The 22,024-nt window shown below is 33.4% G+C and overlaps 1 protein-coding gene across 1 annotated transcript in view; it reads right to left on the minus strand.

Annotated features, from left to right (window-relative positions):
• Positions 1-22,024, minus strand: part of SLK (STE20 like kinase) — a 45,760-nt gene that overhangs the window by 16,941 nt on the left and 6,795 nt on the right. Inside the window, 12 exon segments of the mRNA XM_039871281.1 lie at positions 214-393; positions 1,950-2,073; positions 2,292-2,422; positions 4,457-5,565; positions 5,568-5,826; positions 6,169-6,297; positions 7,594-7,675; positions 10,660-10,854; positions 11,013-11,085; positions 15,736-15,885; positions 16,213-16,261; positions 18,007-18,171. Coding sequence (XP_039727215.1) covers positions 214-393; positions 1,950-2,073; positions 2,292-2,422; positions 4,457-5,565; positions 5,568-5,826; positions 6,169-6,297; positions 7,594-7,675; positions 10,660-10,854; positions 11,013-11,085; positions 15,736-15,885; positions 16,213-16,261; positions 18,007-18,171 — 2,646 coding nt within the window.

A 22,024-nucleotide genomic window follows, 5' to 3' on the forward strand; every position in this document is an offset into this window, starting at 1 on the left:
ACAGGTTATTTCAACATCTTCTACTTCAGTTTTCTTGGCAGTAAAATGGGATAACACCTGACCTTACTACTACTGCCCTACATGACTGTTGGGGTAAAAAAAAAAAAAAAAAGTGCTATTTAACTATCAGGTATTATTCCTAATTCTTTAGACAGTCTTACATGTGCAATAAAAAAACCGGCTTTAATAATTAAAAAAAGTAGTTACACCTACCTCCTTCTTTCGGTTCTTTAACATATTCTGAAATTTGGACAACTCTTTCTCTTGTTCTCCTTTAATGCGTTTGGCTTCATCTCGTAAGCGATTTGTGTGTTCTTGTTCTAGACGTTCAATAGTTTGTTTCTGTTGTTTTTCTAGATTCTCGATTTCTTGGTCATACTGTCGCTTTTTGCTCTGTAAAACAATGTTGCTCAAGATCGTTTAACTTTCCTGTCAGTCATATCAACTCATTATTATGAAGATGTTTACTAAGAGTACATAACCAGAACAAGTCAAATGCACTAAAATATGAAATTTTTCAAAAAAGATAAGCATTGCATATATTCTAACGTGGAAAATAAATACAGTTGACCTGTGAACAACACGGTTTGAACTACACAGTTCAAATCTTATATATGGATTTTTTTCAATAAATATACAGTTGGCCCTCTGTATCCCCAGGGTTTGCATCCACAGATTCAACCAACTACAAATTAAAAACATTATTTTCGATCTACAGCTGGGGATCCATGAATGCAGAATGTCTACTATATGCATCTTTCTATGCCATTTTATATAAGTGTTTACCTCCAGATTTTGGTAGCAAGCGGGGGCGGGGGGGGTCCTAAAACCAATCCCCCATGGATATCAAGAGACAACTGTAGTTAAGTTTTTGAGAAGTTAAAAGTTATACATAGATTTTCAACTGCATGGGGGTCAGCATTCCTAAACTCTGCATTGTTCAAGAGTCAATTGTACTTTTTTCTATTACACAAGTAGAATAGTCAAAATTTTTAGACGATCCATAAGAATATCCAGTTGCTATGAAATACTAAAGTAAGAAAAATTTCAATATTTATCCAATAAAATTTTTGATAAATCAAAGGTCTTATCTGAAGTCTATTTTAATAATGTACCACTGTCATTTTCAGATTAATTATTCTTCATTAAGATTCTTAAAATAAACATCCTTTCATTTCAATGAATCTTTTAGAATTATAAATTTACTCATTCAACAAAAGATTGCTGCTTATATAAAACTTTAGTAACATTGCAATTTTGGATATAAGTAGAGTTAAATATTTGTAAAGGGTGTTTTCTTTAAAAAAATTAAAAAGCAAAACATTCTGAAAAATATTTTGTGGGAAAAAATAGTTTTTATAAAGCTCTAAAAAATAGAATACAAGTATCATAAAAATACTCAGTAAGAACAGAAAGTTATTTTCTTAGGAATTTTCAGTTATGAATAGGGTTGTGGAAGCTTAACTGTAGGAGCCAGAGAAGTTAAGTGGGTTTTGAAAAAGCCCCCAAGAAATTCTAATACTTAGCAAGGTTTAAATACAACTCCTCTAGACTGTCTTAAAATCTTGGAATTCTAAAATCAGAGGGGTCAAACTGTAATGATGAAAAATTATCCAGCAACAGGAGCATCTAAGAACTTTGCGAATCATCTACTAGCTTCATGATTCCAAATTTTCATGACAGATTTTAACCAAGGAAAAATGAGGACACCCATCACACTATAAGTCAGTGACAGGAAGGTCAAGATGAAAGATCTTTTTGGGCAAGAAGCCAAAAATAAAAAATAAAAAAGCACATCCAGAACACCAAAGAGATAAAGACCAGAAATACATCACAGAGCCAGAAAATTCTAGTAATCAGAGAACAAGTTCTACACGCCACCAGTCGGTTCTTTCTTAAAGCACAAAATTACATTATGAACAAAATGGTACAAAAATCTAAGATTTTACCATCATTTCTTGCTCAAAGCGCCGGAAAATTTGTTCTCGTTGCTGCTGCAGTTTGCTATTGAGCTGTTGTTGGGCTCTTTGCTCTTCTTTTTGAAGAAATCTTAATTCCCGAAGTTCCTGACGTCTGGTAAAATTTAACGGCAATGATAGAGGAAGATAGCAAAAATTACACCTTTGAAGCAATGCTTTAAAAAAACTTTAAAAATCATTTTTTTCTAATGGAAAAGTAACAAAATAATCCAAAATTAGCCAAGACTTTCCTCGTTTCTCTATTCTTTAGACTTTGCGGAGACTGAAAAGAAGCACAAAACCAATTTTAATTATGTTGTTTTCGCTACTCACCTAAGAAACCTCAATTCTTCAGTTTTGGAATCACTATCCGTAACTATCTTTGACGTTGTTACACTCACTTCTACACCATCAACAACAAATTTGCGTGTTTTCTTCAATGTTTTCTTTTGTCTTCTTGTTTCCTGAATGAGGTTTTATTTTAGTTAGCTTTATATGGGTAATACTAGAGATAGAAAACATTTTCTTCTTAAAAATAAAAAACTGAACAGCCATGAAGACTACATATGTAAAGAAAATATAAATCAATATAAGACCCACCTGTGGAACCAGTTATATCATCTTAAATCTCATCTTTCATGTGACTTTATAGATGAAATCAAAATTTTTTCAAGTGATATTATGCATTTTGGTGATGTATAATTTTTTACGGTATCACATCATAATCAGGCACAGTGATAACGAGCAATTCACATAAAGAATTATAGGCAATAATTAGTATACTAATTAGTATAACTTTTACATGTTAACCATTTTTTTTTTTTTCATATTTTCACCTTGTAGTTTTTCAGATACCTCTGCTTTTCAGGTTCAGAACCACTGACAAAACACTTAAAAATGAATTTCTGGGGCTCATTCCTTAAGGAATCTAAATCAATAAGGCTGAGGGTGGCTGGGAATTTGTATTTTGAAAAGGCCCTCCAGGTAATTTTTAACTACCAGGATTGGGACTCAAAATCCATTTCATCAGCAACAATAGTATCAACAGCCCTCCTCCATCTCAGGGCCAGAGATGAATGTGTGATTTTAGAGTTACTAGACAGAAAGCACCTCTACTGTACCACAAAAGCACCAGATTTGCCTGCTAGCTATTACCTACAATTCTTTATTAAGACCAAATTCTTCATTTCTCAACTGGTATCCAAATGCTTTTTAAATGCAAATAGAAATAATAGAAGCATAACACTCATACAAACATATCTGGTAAACATATAAGTATTCAGAGCAGATAATTACTTGGTTTTGATATGAGGAAAAAGGTTAGAAAGCAAAGAGAGAAAAAGTGGAATGTAAAAATACTAAAGTCAAAATGTATTAAAATTTGAAGTTTGTCTTTGGCACTTCCCTGTCATTGTTCTGCAACCTTTTATTGTTATATTCTCCAGGTTCCCATTATCCTCATGCTCCTTTCCCTAAGCTCTAGACCATGGCACCCTATCCAGGCTTCCTCCAAAATCTAAAATGGGTATGCCCCCCCAATAGATCTACCTCCCCATAACTGCTAAACTTTCCATTTCTTAAGTTCCTACTAAAGTATCCATAATAAATATCACCTTCTCACAGAAGTATCTGTATTTTTAAAAGAGGCTATTAAGTCAGTGAATGAACTTCAGATTAATATAATTTTGGTCAGTGAAACAAAATAAACTGAAAACTGAAGACAATCTAGGCAAGACATGTAATAATTTGGGACACACAGGCAGGCTGGTCAGTCATGCCTTGAGGAGTCCTATCCCCAAGGTCAGTTTTGCTAAGTTGTTTCTGTTGTTTAGAGCCTTCTCTTCCACAGTCAACCCAGGATCTTTACTCAATGGCTCACCTGTATTAGAATTCCATGGGATATTTTGTTACAAATACTGATCTTGGGTCCCACCCCATACTTCTACTTAGCTCCCCCTAGGAACTCTTAAGCACACTAAACTTGACAATTATGGTCTAAAACTGCAAGTGTTCTGGGTTTTAGTTTTTGGTTTTGTTTTCCCACGATGGTTCTCATGGTAGTTGTGATGGCTACGACTAATGAAGGAACAGTGATCTTTTGTATGGGCCAGCGGTAAATCAAGGGCTGTTTGCACCCTAAATGTGCTTTAAAAAAGATCATTCCTTCGATTTCTCAACAATTTCATACATTATTGATTCTTGCTAAAATAGTATCTAGATATGTGCAATAAGAGAACTCAAATCACACTAAATAATTGTTACACTGTTTATATCGTTGGCAAAAAATAAGCAGGTACTACCAAAAAATTTAACGTTAACATCCAGAACCTCTCTCCTTGTTTGTTTTTAATTGATTGCCTTCGCAGGCCTTAAGAATTTTATGGGGTTAATACTATACCGATTTAGTACTATTTTATTTTCAAGATATCAGTTTCACATAAACTCTAAATTGCCAAAACGACAAAGAAAAACCCAAATGAGGACCCATGTACACTTACTTGTAAAGATATTGATCCACTGTCTTTAGTTTTGCTTAGGAAGCTAGAGATGGATAAATTCAAGTCAATGCTGCTATTATCAGCAGTGGAACCAGTGCCTGAATCAGTATCATTTTCCTTCTGATTCTCGGATTCTGGTATTAGCAGGGTTTCAGTTTTTGATGAAGCACCTATTTCTCCTTTATTTTCTGCATCTTCAGAGTTGATATTAATACTGGGTATTGGGACAGGCTGAGGTTCACTGGGCTTTGAAGTGGTGGTAACTTCAGGTTCTGTTTTAATTGGCACTTCACATGGAATTTCTTTTTGCTCTGTATCTGTTTGAGTAGTGGCTTCATGAGCATCTCGCGTTTCACTTCCTAAAGCCTTTTGGTCAGTATGAATCACTGCACCACTGACCTCTATTTCTTCAGTGCTACTCAACTCAGTAATTTTCTCAACTTCATTTGTCCTAGGTTCCTCATTGGTCTCCACTCTGTTCTTAGAACTGTTGATTAACTGTTCCTCATCTTTACCTTCTACAGATTTTTGATCTATCTCATTAGTTTCAATTATTTCTTTAACAGGAACTTCCTCAGTACCACTAACCTCAGGACTCTCTGTAGATTTACTTACTAATTCCTGGCCTACTTCAACCATTTCTTTCCCATCATTATTCTGAGCATCCTCAGCATTATTTTCAACTGCCTTCCGAGCAACATCTATTGCCTCATTTGTTCCTACTGCATTGCTTGTATCGCCAATCACATCTTTTTGAGTTTTCTCATCTTTTACCAAATTCTTTTGGGTGTCTGCAAGTTCAACTTCATTGTCAATTGCCTGAATACTTGCCTCTTTTTCTCCAGTCTCTTGAGAAACTAAATCCATTGTTTGCATAGTAATATCTTTAATTTCTTCAGATTTTATAACTTTATTTTCAAGTATCTGTTGCTTTTCCTGATCCATTTCTTCCTCAGGTTTCAGATTCTGCTCAATACTTGTTTCTAAAGTTATCACTGTATTATTCTCTTTTCCTTCACTGACTGAATTAATGTCTACTGTTTCTTGGTCTTCTGTGTCAGGTAGATTTTCAAGCCTGGGTCTCTTCTCCTCTCTCCCATTTTCCTTATTATCACTGTTCTAGTATGAAGTTCGGCCATACCTTCTAAATTAGTATCATTAATATGTTCATCAGTAACCTCCACAGCTTTTTCAGGCTCATCAGTGATGAGTTTTTCATTAAGAACTCTGTTGTTAAATTTATCTTTACGAGTATTACGTTCTATTTTTTCTGAGACAGATTCCAAAATGCAAGTATTTTGTGAGAGTTTATCTTCTTCAGAGCTGGCAATACTAAGGTCAGAGGAGGCACGCTTACTTGCAGGTATTGGCTAAAAAAGATTTTATACATTTTTAGTGTTAAAATATAATTTCAAGATGGTGACCAAAATAATGTTAATATATACTTTTAAAAATTATTTAATTTATATGTGATTTAATCTTTATCCAGTAAACTGATCACATTATAAAAATAATTTAAAGAGCTGACAAATCTTCACATAACAAATATGACAAAAACAGGTAGCAAGAGCAAACTTGCTATTAATCTTCACCTCTAAAATTAAAGGTTTTGTACTGCTACCCATCGATTTATCCTTAGATACAAGTGTAATCATACCTCAAAACCCAACTCTAAAAATTACCTAAATAAAATTTCCTTTCTAAATACTGACCAGAGAATTTTCTGTTTCATCATCCTCCTCTTCCTCTTTGCCATCTTCAACTTCTTCTGTTACTTCAGCCTTTGCTTCTGCAATCAACTCTCGAATTGGTTTGTTGGAATCAACAGTAACAAAGGGATGCTGTTTGATCATTAAAGAGAGCATGTTCAATAATGGCTGAAACCCTTGCTTGTAAAGTAAGTTTCAAACACATAAAACATATTACTATGTCAAAAATTACTGTGTTAAAAATATCAACACATGGGCAAGAAATATACAGCTTCGGATAACATTATATCTGGGGAAGAAAGGAGGCAAGGGGAATGAGGATTGAGCAGGAGTAGGAGGCTGCCTGCAACTGTATCTTTACCTTTTTTTCAAGAATCTGAATGAAATATGTCAAAAATAATAACACATTTCATTATGCAATGTCATCATTAAAAAATTTAAAATTTAAAGAAAATAATAATAACAACAATAACAACAACAACACATTATACCTGGGTAGTAGGTACATGTATTTCTCTGTATGCTTCAACATTTCATAATCTAAAACTTAAAATTTGAAGTAACTTTCAAGTTGATACATTACCAATTCTTAAAAAGTAACAACACATATAAATCCTGTATAAAGCCTTAATAAAAGAATTACGAAAAGCTTTAAAGTTGTTAACAGCGTCTACAAACACTTGCTTTTTTGACATGGTTATAATATTCTTAAGAGTAAGAAGACATGCTATTCAGCTCTGTATACTCAGCACTTAACAGTGTCTGTCACAGACTAAGCCCTTCAAATGTGGGGGTACTGAAATAATAAAAGAAAGTGTGTTCCAAGAATATACCTGTTGGCATAGAACGAGGCAATTTTTCCTGCTTTTCCCCCCAGATAAACAGATCAACCTAAAATATTATAATCCAAGAGCTACACCATACTCAACCAAATAGTAAGTGCCTCAAGATTTGTCATTCTTTTTGTCCACCTGTAATATTAATTCTTTGACAAAATTTTATTTCAAATATTATGAACTGGTCTTGCTATGAAACAAAATTACCCAATCACTTTAACACCATTTTTTAAAGTCAGCTCTATATACTGAACATTTACCCTCATTGTAAGAGATATAAAAAAATTAATTAGCTCATGCCCCTCTCCCAAGGTGCATGCTTTCTAGTAACTGGAGAGACAAAATAGAAGCAACTAACAAAGTGGAAATAACCCACAAAATAAAAGAATACAATTAAACTAAATCATAAAAGCACAAGAGGAATGACTTACAAGCTAAATGCCTTTTAGTAATGGCAGCAAATAACAACTTTGAGTTTCCACAGGGAAATTCGAGTAGAAAGCAAACATAATAAATGAATCTAAAACTGTATTCTTCTTAAGAAGATGTTAAAACAACTATATGGTTTGCTATCATACTACTCTTATCTTACCTGCAGTAGCTGAGATGTAGTCCATCTGGAATCCACATTTTTTTCCAAGCATTTTTTTAGAAAGTCCTTAAAATTTGAAGACCTTCAAAATAAAAATTTAACAATAACATTCTATTTTACTTTCTTGTTATTAAAAATCAAACAAACTCTGATAAATTATGCTTAAGTTTCATTATGTACACAATAGTATTATTCAACAAAAGAAAACCAGTTAATGAGAATATTAAGATTTTATAAGTTATTCATCTCTAAATACAAGTGAGACATATATGTAAGTAAGTTCATAGTTTTAGCCATTGGGATATAGCCATATATTCACAAGTATGCCCAAAATCACGAAAATTCTTCTATTATATTAAATTCCACAAATATAGATCAAACACATATATGTCTCGCTTTCTCATAGTACAGAAAATACCTTTTTCACGTAGAAGTGAATTCTCTGGTATTTTCAAATTTATGGGAAAAGTTAGTTATAAGAGTTTATATGGTCCTTAAGCCTTGAAAATTACACCAAAAATCAGTTTTCTACTTCATACAGTCTTTGTACCATAAATTTAAGTACCCTAGGAAAGTTAGAAGAATAAAGCATCAAGTTTTGCTTCTTAAAAAGATTCGTTTAAAAAAAAAAAAAATGGTGTGGATGATAGAGACTCTGTTCATCCCTCTGGTGACCAAATCAAAGTTGTGACGGAAACAAGGAGCATACAGAAAGGAAAATCACCTGGGATCTAAATGAACAAGCCATACATATATGGAGAGAACTAAGAAATCACCCTGCAACGGCAGAAGGTAGGACGGGGCAAGAACGTGGGGCTGCTGAGTGTGATGGAGGCTGCGGCAGCAGCAGCTGCAGATAACTCTTACAGGGGCCATGTTCACAAGCGGACTTTCCCGGTGACAGACCTGCTTGCTCTGAGCACAGCACCAGTTTGGCTATGCGGAGGGCAACAGGCACTTACAGGGGGAAGCTGAGCTGTCGGAGTGAGGGTCAGAGGTTAGGGTCTCTCCCAGACAGAAGTGCCCGCGGTACCATTGTTCCTCTGTTGAGCCCATCTCCCTCCCAGTATGCTGATGCAGCACCACCAAAGCTGAGACATCATCAAACTGGATAACAGAGGTCAGTCTGCCCAGAGGAGTCCCTGAAACTCCGCCCCACCCAAGGCACATCCAGGTGTGTCCTGGGAGAGTCAGGTGCTCCTTGCTGAGCAGAGGCAAGATTCACACTAGTGGCAGCTAGCCTTGGTTTCTGGTGTTGTTTCTTGAGGCAACTATAAGCACAGCATCTGTGGATTGCTTGCTGAATCTTAACAGGTGGCCCCAGAGGGGCACAGTCTAGGGCTAAACTTGGCCTGTAGCTGAACCCCTCTCAGGACTGTGCCACTGGACACCTACTAATAAGACTGGGAGACTTAAGAGCTTTCCTTGGTACACAGAAACAGACACAGAAAGACAGTCAAAATAGGAAGACGAAGAAGCAGAAACCATATCAGAGAACAGAACAGAGATCTGGGAAAAATGGAATCAAGGAATCTAACAGACGCAGAGTTCAAAACACTGGTTATAAAGATACTCAATGAACTTATGGGAAGTGTAGATGAATTCAGTGGAACTTTAACAAAGAGATAAAAAACATAAAAATTAAAATAGAAATTATAAAAGGGAACCAGTCAGAAATGAAGAACACATTATCCGAGATGAAGAGTATATTAGATGGAAAAAAACAGAGTAAAGAAGAGGATCGAACCACCGATATAGAAGATGGAGAAGCTGAGGGCACTCATTCAGAATGGCAAGAAAAAAGAAGCCAAGGCTATAATAATAATTTAAGCAGCATATGAGACACTATTAAATGTAAAAATATCTGTGTCATAAGGGTATCTGAAGGAAAACAAGACGCTGAGGAGCTATTTGAAGAAATAATGTTGGAAAACTTCCCTCACCTGGTGAAGGAAATAGACATACAACCCCAGGCAGCTCACAGAGTCCCAAACAAGATGAACCCAAAGAGGCCCACACCAAAACACGTCGTAATTAAAATGCCAAAGGTTAAATACAAAGAGAGAATCTTAAAAGGAGCAAAAGAGAAGTTAGTTACCTACAAGGGAGCACCCATAAGACGGGCAGCTGATTTATCAAAAGAAACTATGTGGGACAGAAGGGCTTGGCACAAAATATTCGACATGATGAAAACCCAAGATCTACAACCAATAATACTTTAGCCAGAAAAGCTATTATTTGGAGGACAGATAAAGAGCTTCCCAGACAAAAATAAGCTAAAGGAATTTATCAACACCAAGCTAGTATTACAGGAAAAGTTGGAGGGACTTAAGAAGAAAGAACATGTATCAAGAACATGAATAAAAAATGGTAATAACTATATTCCTATCAATAAGTACCTCAAATGGAAAAGAATTAAGTGCTCCAACCAAAAGACAGAGTGGCTGAATGGATAAGAAAACAAGACAATTACATATGCTGCCTATAAGAGACTCACTTCAGATTAAAAGACACACACAGACTAAAAGGAAGGCGATGGAGAAAGATATTGCCTTGATGGACTGAGACAGTATTGCACTGAATGAAATGGGAAGGACAGAGAAAGACAAATATCACATGATTTCACGTACGTGTGGAATCTAAAGAACAAATAAACAACAACAACAAAAGCAGTAATAAACTCATAGATACAGAGAATATTTTGAGGGCTACTAGACGGGAGGGGGGTTGGGGGAGGGAAAAAAAGGCAAAGGGATTAAGAGATACAAATGGATAGTTGCAGAATAGACATGGAGATGTAGAGTGCAGCATGGGGAAGATGGTTAATGATGTAATATGTAAGGGGGAATAGGAGGTACTAGATTTAGTGGGGTGACTGTCTTGCAAGTTATGTGGATCTCTGATTACTAGGTTATACAACTGAAACTGGTATATTATTATATGCCAACTATAATTCAAAAAAACTCATTGAATTGTACAATGTAAATATGAGCAACTAATTATCTATTACATTTCAATAAAGCTGGGAAAAAAAAATTTTTTTAAAGCTTCTTTAGAATACTTTACCATCTTGATGGCTGTGCTAAAGTAGGGGGCTCAGATTTTGCTATTTTTAGTAGCACTCGCATTGGATTTAATTCATGATGAGGTGGTTCTATCTCAGCCATTTCTATTAAAGTGATTCCCAGGGACCAAACATCAGCTTTGTAGTCATAGGGTCTGTCCTTAGATGTTTCACACATGACTACCTCAGGAGCCATCCTATAAAAACAAGGAACTGAAAGTTAAGATGTTTAACTTAAGAATAGGATTGCAAACCGCATAAAAGATAAACAGATCACCAATTATGTAGACAAATTAATGAATGTAATAACTGCTGATATAACTAACACTGTAAATCCATAAAACTGAACACATACCAATATGGTGTGCCAATAAAGGAATCTCTTCTTTGAATTGTCCTTGTGTTTTTAGCTGATACTCCAAAATCCGCTTGAAATAAATAATCATATAAAAGTGTTAATGATAGTTTTTAAGCAAAGTTCACTGTTGTCAACAAAAGGGAAAAGCATATTAAGTCTTTTATAATGGCGCTCTTACTAAAGAGTGAGAGAAATAACCTCTATCATTCTAATTCTGACTACCCTCTTCCTACCACACTCACTCCCAAAACTGCCAAAGATTCCATCATTAATATACTAATACCACGTTTATACATCTTCAGATCACGAATTCTCCAGAATTGAAGAAAAAAAGGTAACTTTAAAATAGACCAGTCTATCCACTTCAAAACAAATGCCAACTAGGGCTACATTATATTTAAATAGACATTTTTTCTAGTGTGAAAAACAAAAATTATACCAAAGCAGCCTTTATGACAATATTTCTCTTGCTAACTTCCTCATAAGATTGTCACAAAAAATATTAGGAACTGTGTTTTCTGATTTAAATTACAGAGAACAGCAACAAAGAGCTTTATTAATGTTAACCTCACCATTTAAGCTTAGAGCTCAGACCACAATTAATAGTAATATAATTGTTACTGCTGCCTGAATTGCCTCTTGCCATTATATACTATATATACATATCTTTTAAAGTTTCATGTTTGACATGCCACAATTCTCAAAAATAAAATACCAAAAATCCAGTATTTCGCACAGAATATACGCTCAATAAATGGCAGTTACTATTATTAACCATATCTATAATTTTAACCTTTGTGATATTTTGTTGTTAGAACTCTTAAAACTCATTAAATCTTACTTTGTATTCTAATTATTTGTTTACTGTATCGTGGTTTTTTATGAACATGTAGTTCTGCTTAAACATAAATAGGCAGCTACCTATTACCTGTGGAATGAAGTTCAAGCTTCCTAATGTGGTAGACAAAGTCCTTCATTACATTAGATATTTTGTTAATGTTTTATAATTAAATAAATAAGCAAACAGAACATATTATAGTTGGAAAATATATTTGCAGAAAATGCAACAAATAGATTTATTCAGGACTCTTCACCCCTATTACCCGCTACCTCCTCTACTTATAGGCTCCTTTTATGTTTCTGGAGGAAGAAATTGAGATCACAGTATGATATTCCTGCCCGAAGAGGTTCTGTACTCAGGTAAAGTCAGCTCGGTAATCTAGAGTTTTCCTAGAACCTATGACACTATTCTTCTTAACTTTCTCCTCTCAGTACATGACTTGGGAAGGAGGTCCAGAAATAGGTCTAAACAATGTCTACTGTCAACATTCATATCTCTCTAAACACTCTAATGAAAAGGAAGTAAACTAAAAAGGAACAAAAGGCATTTTTATTTTCTATGCAAAAAGGAAAATGAAGGTCACTATATGCTTTGTATTTCTACTTATAATGACATGGCATGTACACATTGGTCTGTTAAGATAACATTTTACATACTTATTTCCATTTGTGATAATGTGATCCAATAAGATCATCCTAAAACTTTGGGTCCATGAGGGTAGTATGGTTCTATAAATCTATGTACACATAACAGGATGTCAAAGAAATGGAATGTTCTCTGCAAGTATTTACAAATTAGTAGAAAAAAAATTGCAACTGTTTTAAATGTCAAGCAACTCAAAACTATTTTGGCATCCTTAAATCTTCAAAATATACTTATTTTTGAAGGTATGCATTATTTTACACAAAAGTATGTTCCTGTATTCAAATAATGTTAATATATTTACAGAAAAACAATCACCAAAGATGGATCAAAATTATAAAATACTATTTCAAAATGAGTTATGAGACTTCAAAAAACAAAAGACATAAAAGAGTAGCATAAGTCAGACTCAGAAATGAGGTAGCAGAATGCAAGAGAAAACTAGAAAAAAAAATCATTTAAAAAAAAAAGACAAAACTAGGAGGAATGCAAGGACAAATAATACAATAAAATTCATACCCTTTACCACTTCACACCCACTAGGATAGCTATCATCAAAAATATATCCTTGTTAGTGTTGACAAGGATGGAACTGGAACCCTTGTGCATTGCTGGTGGAAATGGAAAATGGTACAGCTACTATGGAAAATAATATGCTGGTTCCTCAAAATATTAAATACAGAATCATCATATGATACAGCAATTCTGCTTCTGGAATAGCCAAAAGAATTGAAAGCAGGGGCTCACACAGATATTTGTACACCTATGTTCATAGCAGCATTATTCACAAGAGCCAAAAGGTGGAAGCAATCAAAGTGTCTATCAATGGATGAATGGATAAACAAAATGTAGCATATACATCTAACAAATATTATTCGGCCTTAAAAAGAAAGTAATTTGACACATGCTACGACATGGATGAACCTTAAAGACATTATGCTAAGTCACAAAAGGAAAAATATTGTATGATTCCACTTATATGAGGTACCTAAAGTAGTCAAATTCAAACAGACAGAAAGTAAACGAGGGTTGCCAGAGGCTGGAAGAGAGGGAAATGGGGACTTAAGTGTTTAAAGGGTAGAGTCTCAATTGGAGAAGGTGAAAAAGTTCTGGAGATGGACAATGATGATCGCTGCACAACAATGTGAACATACTTAATGCTACAGAACTGTATGGTTAAAATGGTAAATTTTGTTAAGTATATTTCATCATAATAAAAAAAAGAAATGAAGAAATATAAAAAGAACTTGAGGAAAAAGTTGTAAATATTGATGACAGGTATATCTCACAAACAGATAATCAAAGTCCCTAAAGACGAAAGTCAATACAAGGGAACAGAACAAACACTAAATCAGTAATTCCAAACCACCTTACTGAAAAAAAAGCTGAATTGTTATAAAAAAAAAAAAAAACATATATATTAGAAAAGTCTAGACAAATTACTGGCCCTTAAAGAAAAATAATTCCTTGACATCTAGGCAAAAAGAGCATATGACTCATAAGAGAAAGAAAATCGAACTTTTCAACAACACTTTATGACAGAAGAAAACAGGGTAACATATTTCAGGTACTCAAGGAAAGAAATACAAACCAAGGACTTTCTAACTCACAAAACTGACCTTCAAAATATAAAGAATAGAACTGTTATCCTTATATAAAAACTCAAGAACGCTTCCAGAGGAATCTACCAGAGAATGAACTTCAGACAACCGACATGACCAGAGACATCAACATAAGGATTGGTGATGAGCATTAAATAAATATAGAAAAGAGGATTTAAATGAGTATTTATGGTATATTCTAAATCAATCATCAATGTCCTTGAGAACCATGACTCTCAGGAGATACAGATGTAATATAGAAGAGCTTGAGGGCGGCAGGGGGTGGGGAGGGGACCTTTATGTTGAATTTGAATAGGAAACATATAGGAACTCATGAGAGTCTCTCTTCTTTAGAAAGGCCTAGAACAATTGCCAATCCAGAGACTATAAGCGCCTCTGACACTCAAATTGTGGTCTTGAAATACCACATCCTACCAAAAGAAACCAAGGTTTCTTGAAGAAATGGCTAATCACAGGTCTGAGGCAGGAAACATACAATATGAGCCTGAAACATCTCAAGCTAATAGATAATAAGGAAGCTATCGAAGCTTTGACTCATGTCAAAAAGACTGACAAGCCAACTTGAAGAAACTCCCATTCACCAAAGATGGTACAATGTTAGCTTAAATAAAGATAAAAACTGCAACAGATTTGAAGCCTATAAAATAAAATGAATTTATGAATTAATTATGACATTTTAAAAAATACTGGTCACCAACATTTTAAAAAATACTGGTCAGGATGAGAGAGAACCAATTCATTGTCTTAAGCTAAGGAACTAAGGTACAAAATTGTGTAGTCTTCTATATCTGTATTTATTTCATAATAAAAAGGTTAAAATTTAGTATATCAAATAATACCTGTTTAGATGTCATGACAAAGTGAAGTAAAATGACTATGATTACTCCTATCAACATCGCCTTTGAATATATTTTGTCTTTTTAATATGCTTTCGAAATACATAAATTTAGACTTCATCACCAGATTTTTTTTAATTCATATCTTGGGTATACTTAAAGAGGACTGTATCTTCCATTTGTGTGTGTATAAAATTAATTAAGTTCCCCTTTAAATCTACATCTATTTCTTCTGACGAAGTTTCATTTACTCTCCCACTTAAAAAACAAAAGTAAAAACTGTAGTCCTTATACTTGTTTTAGGTATCCTTTTCAGTTCTATGGTTAGTTACTGTTAGTTTAGCCAAGGTATGCATAAAATAAAGTATAAAACTAAATAATAAACATGAAAAAAGAATCTCATTAGACATGAGTTTCAGAATTAAAGATAAAACTAGCAGTTTTACATGCTATATCATACTCCAAATGTATTATATTAATAAATATTAAGTCTACATACAAAAATTTAATGGAAAAAAGAACCAGTTTTTTAAAGCTTGCCTTTATGCATCCTTTCTTACTTTCTTTTTAAAATGTCTTTATATTAGATGACTATACTTTGGAACTCTGGGAGCTGATGAATAATTACTTATCTAAGGAAGTATTTAAAAAATTAATTGAGAGTAATTCATTTTTCATATATTTGAGTTATAACAAAACAATAATTAAGTCACATATATACAGGGGAAAAGAAATCTCAGAGCACAAATCAAATGTTTTATTTAAGGGAATAAACTTACCCAACTTAATATCTCCATCTAAGGTAAAAAGAATGTTGCCAGCCTTTAGATCTCTGTGGATGATTTTGTTATCATGTAAGTAGTTCAACGCTTCTAAGGTCTGTCTACAAACTACTTGTATTTGGGACTCAGTTAATGGTCTCTCGAGTTCTATAAGGAAAAAGTAAACAAATCTGCATTTTTTATTCAGTGAAAACATATCGGCAAGCTATGTAACTTCACCATCACTATCAAGGATCATATACAGTGAATTTATTCTAGAAGAACTAAATATCTACAAAGACTTTTCTTTACATGTTATACTCAATATTTCATTTTAGAACTTTATTACAATTATCCAAGAAAAATAGAGTTAAGCGGACTTCTTAATTGACTGAACTTCACTTAACAATAAGATATCAACATATAAATGTTTTAAATCCTTTCACTTTTATTAAGTATAATTTAAGATACAAACAAAGGAAAAAAGGTATTTACCAAGCATCACAGCATCGACTGCTCCTCCTGCACAAAATTCAATGAGGATCTGTGGGCAAATAAAAAAGCATGTGTCTAACACAACATTGAGTTTGAGTATTTTTTCTTTGACTCAGCAAAAAAGATAAGCAGCTATCAAATAACTCAAGTTATGAAAACAGTGTTATGCTGCTGACCATAAAACTTTTCTTTGTCAAAAGTGTTACGAGTCTTAATGATATACACTGGAGAAAGCACAAAGAGAATACATTCTGCAAGTATGTGCATTTTTGTTAATCATCATTTTTAGTGTTCCTGCTTCTCTAAAATAACAAGGTACAGAATTTTTCTTCAGAACAGTATTATATATCCATTTCATCACCACTAAAAGATTTTATTACTCTCATTTTTAAGGTAACTGTTGTGATTTAAGTGACCAAATATATTTTTTAACTTTACTAATAGGAATAAATCCTGAAAATATAGACTTTTAGTTTAAAAAAAAATAGAAAAAACATATACAAAACCTTCTGATCCTAGGTCAATTATCACTTCCTGATGGATGCCTTTCCAGACCTCCCTGGTACATACTACCAGGTACCTTTCCTTAACCCTTATCACAGTTGTAAATTTCTATTTACTATGATTCTTTGGTTAATTATTATCTATCTCTCTCACCAGACTGTCCCTTCACAGTTGTCTAACTTTTTATTTTATGAGTCTTGAGTAAAGATCTTATCTATTTATTAAATTGTCTAGGAGTTCATTTTCATTATAATCTCTGGAAATGTTCTGCTAGAGCCGTGAACAACTATATTAGAAGATATGACATTAATAATAACTATAGATAATTTTTTTAAATTACATATCTTAACAAATTCTATAGCTTCCTGCTTTGTTTTCCCTGTATATAATAACACTTGATTTTTTTTACAGGTGCTTATCAATTACAAAATTTTTTTCAAATGCATTATATCATTTGAAAAATAATTTGGGAGGTAGATCATTACTCATCCTTGTGGGGAAATACAGACTCGTAAGGGTTAATTAACTTACTGAAGCTCCTACCTACCAGCACCAGGATCAAAAAATACAGGCCTTTTGATTCCCAGTCAGGTATTATTTGTCCTACCTACTCTTCTCCCATAACACTGTTTCTTCCTTCAAAGAGAAAAATGAAAACTGTTTCAAAAAGCACTCTTGTTTAGAGTTGGTACAAAGGAAGTGACTGGTTATTATAATGAATATTAACATTTTATTTCTGTATCTATTTGTGCCTAATATTCTCTAAGAATAAACCAAATTTATACATACAGCCTTAACCACTTACATCATGTACTAAAGCTGGGCTTAATAATATAGAAAATAAATATTTAACATTTCTAGTAAGCATTTTATAGTTTATTACATGATTTAAAAAAAGTTTAAGATAAGAAAATTATAAATAATTTCTAAGAGAACAAAAGAAATATTTAAAACTTTTCAAGTAAACGCTTAGATTTAAATTACAAGAAAAGGCCATCTAATTTCATAATTTAGGAAATTTAACATTCTTAACAAAGTTTCTCCATTTGGTTCCAATGTCAAATAATCATGAAATATGGTACAAAATGAAATATACATCTGAATATCTGTTGAAGCTAAGGATAATTATGTTGTTAATGATGCTTTCATCAGCTAGCCAACTCTCATTAAAGTAACACAAGTAACTAAAAAGAAAAAGTAAAACATAAAGTAGACTTTCACAACTAATAAACCTCTTTAGGACAATGAAATCATTTTGACCACTCCTATAGATCAACAGAAAATAATTACCCAAAGATTGTTCTCATAATAGAAGGCATCTAGAAGCTTGACTATATTTGGGTGATCACAAGATGCTAAGATATCAATTTCAACCATGTAATCTTCAAGTTCTTCTTCAGATTTGGTGTCAATCACCTTTGCAGCAGCTAAAACATTGGTCTCTTTATTCTGGGCCTAAAAATGAAAGTATCAGAAATTTCACAATGCGGACTTTTTTTTTAATTTTACTATTTTTTTAAATAAGCATTCTTTTTTAGAACAGTTTTAGGTTCACAGCAAAGTTCAGCAAAAAGTACAGAGAGTTCCCATATACTCCCCACTTCTACACATGCACAGCCTCCCCCACTATCAAGAATTCACACCAGAATGGTACATTTGTTACAACAGATGACCTATATTGACATATCATGATCACCCACAGACCTTAATTTACATTTAGATTCATTCTCTTGGGAGTACATTCTATGGGTTTCGACAAACGCATGACATGTATGCACCAATATACAGAAGTTTCACTTCCCTAAAATTCCTCTATACTCTATCTATTCATCCCTTCCTAATCTCTGGCAACCACTGATCTTTTACTCCATAGTTGTGCTTTGCCAGAATGTCATATAGTTGGAATCATACAGTATGTAGCCTTTTCAAATTGGTGTCTTTCATGTAGTAACATGCATTTAAGGTTCCTCAATGTCTTACTTGGTTTGATAGCTCATTTCTTTTTAGCACTGAATTCATTATACAGGTATGCCATCCATTCACCTACTCAAGGTATCTTGCTTGTTTCCAAGTTTCAGCAGTTATGAATAAAGCTACTATAAACATACATGTGCAGATTTTTGTGAGGATATAAGTTTTCAACTCCTAGGGTAAATATCCAATTATTGGATAATAAGGTAAAAATGTTCAGTTTTGTACGAAACTGCCAAACCATCTGCCAAAGTGACTGTACCATTTTGCATTCTCACCAGCAATGAATGAGTTTCTGTTGCACCATATTCTTACCAGCATTTGGTGTTGCCAGTGTTTTGGATTTTCGCCATATGTGTATTGGCCATCTACATATCTTCTTTGGTAAGATGCCAGTACAGATCTTTTGCCTATTTTTTAAACCAGTTTGTTGGTTTTCTAATTATTGAGTTTCAAGTGTTCTTTATATGTTCTTTATCAAATGTCTTTTGCAAATATTTTCTCCCAGTTAGTGGCTTGTCTTCTCATTCTTTTGACATACTTATTTTAAAAGATAGCCTAAACATAAATATTAACTAATGCATGCTATGCACTATGCTAAGTGCGTATCTTAAGCAGATCATAAAATACTAATTAGGTTTTTAAAAGACATTTCAATATTATTATATCACTTCAGCAAAACTGCATCTATTAAGAAAAAAATACCAAACTTTTAAAAGCTACTTATAAGTATTTTAATAAATAAATAAATGTCCAAATCCTACTTTCATGAATTTATGGTAAAGAGATAATTTTATATAATAAAAATATGCTTACATAAAAATATTCATCAAAGCTATGCTTACAGTAAGGAAAAATGAATCAGCCTAAATGTCTAGTCACAAGAACCTGCTTATATAATTCAATATAATTCTACAATGGAACATTATGCAGTCATTAAAATTAATTGGCTAATTAATATTTCTTAAGATAAAATAGCAGCCATAAAACATCACTGAATGGGAAAAAAGGCAAATTACTAAACATGAGAGATATGTAATTTTACAGAAACTACACATCCATTTTCACATATGAAGAGCTTCATAAGCAGTAAATGGAAAGACAGCATTAGTGAGGATGGTAGAATTTCAGGCGCTTTTGATTTTTTATTATTTTTCATATTGTTTAATTTTTTATTAAAAAAAAGTTTAATTTTTTTATATATAATAAAAAGTTTTATTAAAAAAAGTTTAAATTTTTTTTTTTTTAAACAAGGCTACCCTTGGTTGACCTCACAGATTGCAAGGACCTTGTCAGCTTACAATCCCTTACTTTTTTTTTTTACACTTATAGCACCTGGTCTTCCTAGGTGGTCTCCCATCAAGTACTAACCAGGCCTGACCCTGCTTAGCTTCTGAGATCAGACGGTCCGGGCTTGTTCAGGGTGGCATGGCTGTAGACATATTGTTTAATTTTTTAAAAATGGACAAGTATCATTTTTATAGAGGCAATTAGTACTTAAAAATCAGTATATGAGAGATTTCTTAGTAATCTATCATCTAACATTGGTGATGATGATGAAGAAAATAAACAAAGCAGGTATCAGCCTACGAATTTTTTTGTCAAGAGAAAAATTTTGAGATGTCCTAAATTACAGCAGACAGGAGAGTGAGAGAGACGGGAATAATTCACCCGATAATAGCTGTGGCACAACTCACAAAAGACTGCTCATATTCTTGAATGTATGCTGGAGCTTTGAATCAACCTCAAGAGTCTTATTAGCTGATCACTAGACACCACTGCATACTACGCAACTTTCAGGACTGTTGCCCTAACCAATCAAAAGCAGTAAATATTTTTTCCTTACAGAATGTATACCTATCATAGAACTACTCCCACTTTACCTCGTCCCATCTTGCTTATCTGTAGCCAATGTAAATTCTTCCTAAAAATCTTACATCTTTCTTCCCTAGAACAGAATGTCTAAAAGTGCCCATCAATGCCAGTAAGGCACGCATGTTTGTCTTTTCTATCTAGCTTATCCATGCTGCTGGTAGTTTGACTTCATGCTCCAGGATCTGGTCCTATTCTGGCTAACACTTGGCCCAATAAAACCTTTCTTTCAAAAAACTTTTGGCTATGAAGTTTTTTGTTTAACATTTTCTAAGTACATTACTGCTGTTTTACTTCCTTAGGGAAAAACAGAGGCAAAAATACTAATTACTAATTAAATAACCCTAACGTTTGGGGTTCAGAGAACATGTTACGAATAAAAAGATAACTTTATACTGGTCCTCACTACCACAGTAGAAGAATATTCTAAACTACTACATTTTATAAAATATAAGATGCCTTTTAAGATGCACCATTATCCTATATTTCACTAAGAAAGAAAAACTTCCAACAAACTATTACACTTTATTTTTTAGAATTTCTATGTTATGCCTTTTTTAAAAAACTCATTTGGACATGTTTAGACAAAATTTGTTATTGCATATCTATAATCTGTGCATAATGAAAAATTAAGTACTAATATTTAAGTTTTACTCTTCTAAATTACTTTTCATTCAGAGTTATCTAATGTCTGTGTTTTCCACACAGTATCATTCTCTGGCCATTAGAAGCTTTGGTGAAGCAGCACTGCTCCTCTGCTACTTGTCTCCAAAATTTTCTTTGAAGCCACTGTCTCCCATTTTGCAAAATGCTCATACTACTTTCTTGATCTTACCACGGGTGCTAAAGGATGTTTAGGTAACAATCGGGACTTACCTTCTTTCTTCAAAAGGTCCTCAAATAGTTTATTAATTGAAACATCAAAGGACTATAACTGTATGACATGGGGGTACAACTAAGTTCAATGACAGACATATCATGACCTCCACCCGGCCAACAATAATACTAAGGCATTGATCAGTAAAGGATATATCCCAATTTCAGAGATGTTAAAAAGCAAACAGTTTATCATAACTGGTGAAATAGAGCCATTAAGTTTCTTTCTCTAAGGAAGATACTACAGTTGAGCCAATAATAATTAGAACTCGCCCTCCCTTATTCAGAGGAAATAAGTCAGTGACAGATAAGCCCTTCTCTTATCATTTTTATGTAACACTTTAGGAAGAAAGAGACCAGAGGAACTGTCCTTGAAGAGGAACATTATAAAATATGAGCCCTGGTAGGAGACCAAGCATATTCTGAGTGGAGTTAAAAGTCATCCTACTTCTTCATGCTTCTACTGATGTGCTGAGAGATTTTAAAGATGTATCTTTTACTTCTGAATAGAATGGCATGAAGGGAGAGAAATAACTAACACTCGACGATCTCTAAAGTTCTTTATAGTAGCAAATTTCATTATTCCATT

The sequence above is a fragment of the Pteropus medius genome, unplaced genomic scaffold (genome assembly GCF_902729225.1).
Source record: "Pteropus medius unplaced genomic scaffold, Ma_sr-lr_union100, whole genome shotgun sequence".
In the NCBI taxonomy this organism is placed as follows: Eukaryota; Metazoa; Chordata; class Mammalia; order Chiroptera; family Pteropodidae; genus Pteropus; species Pteropus medius.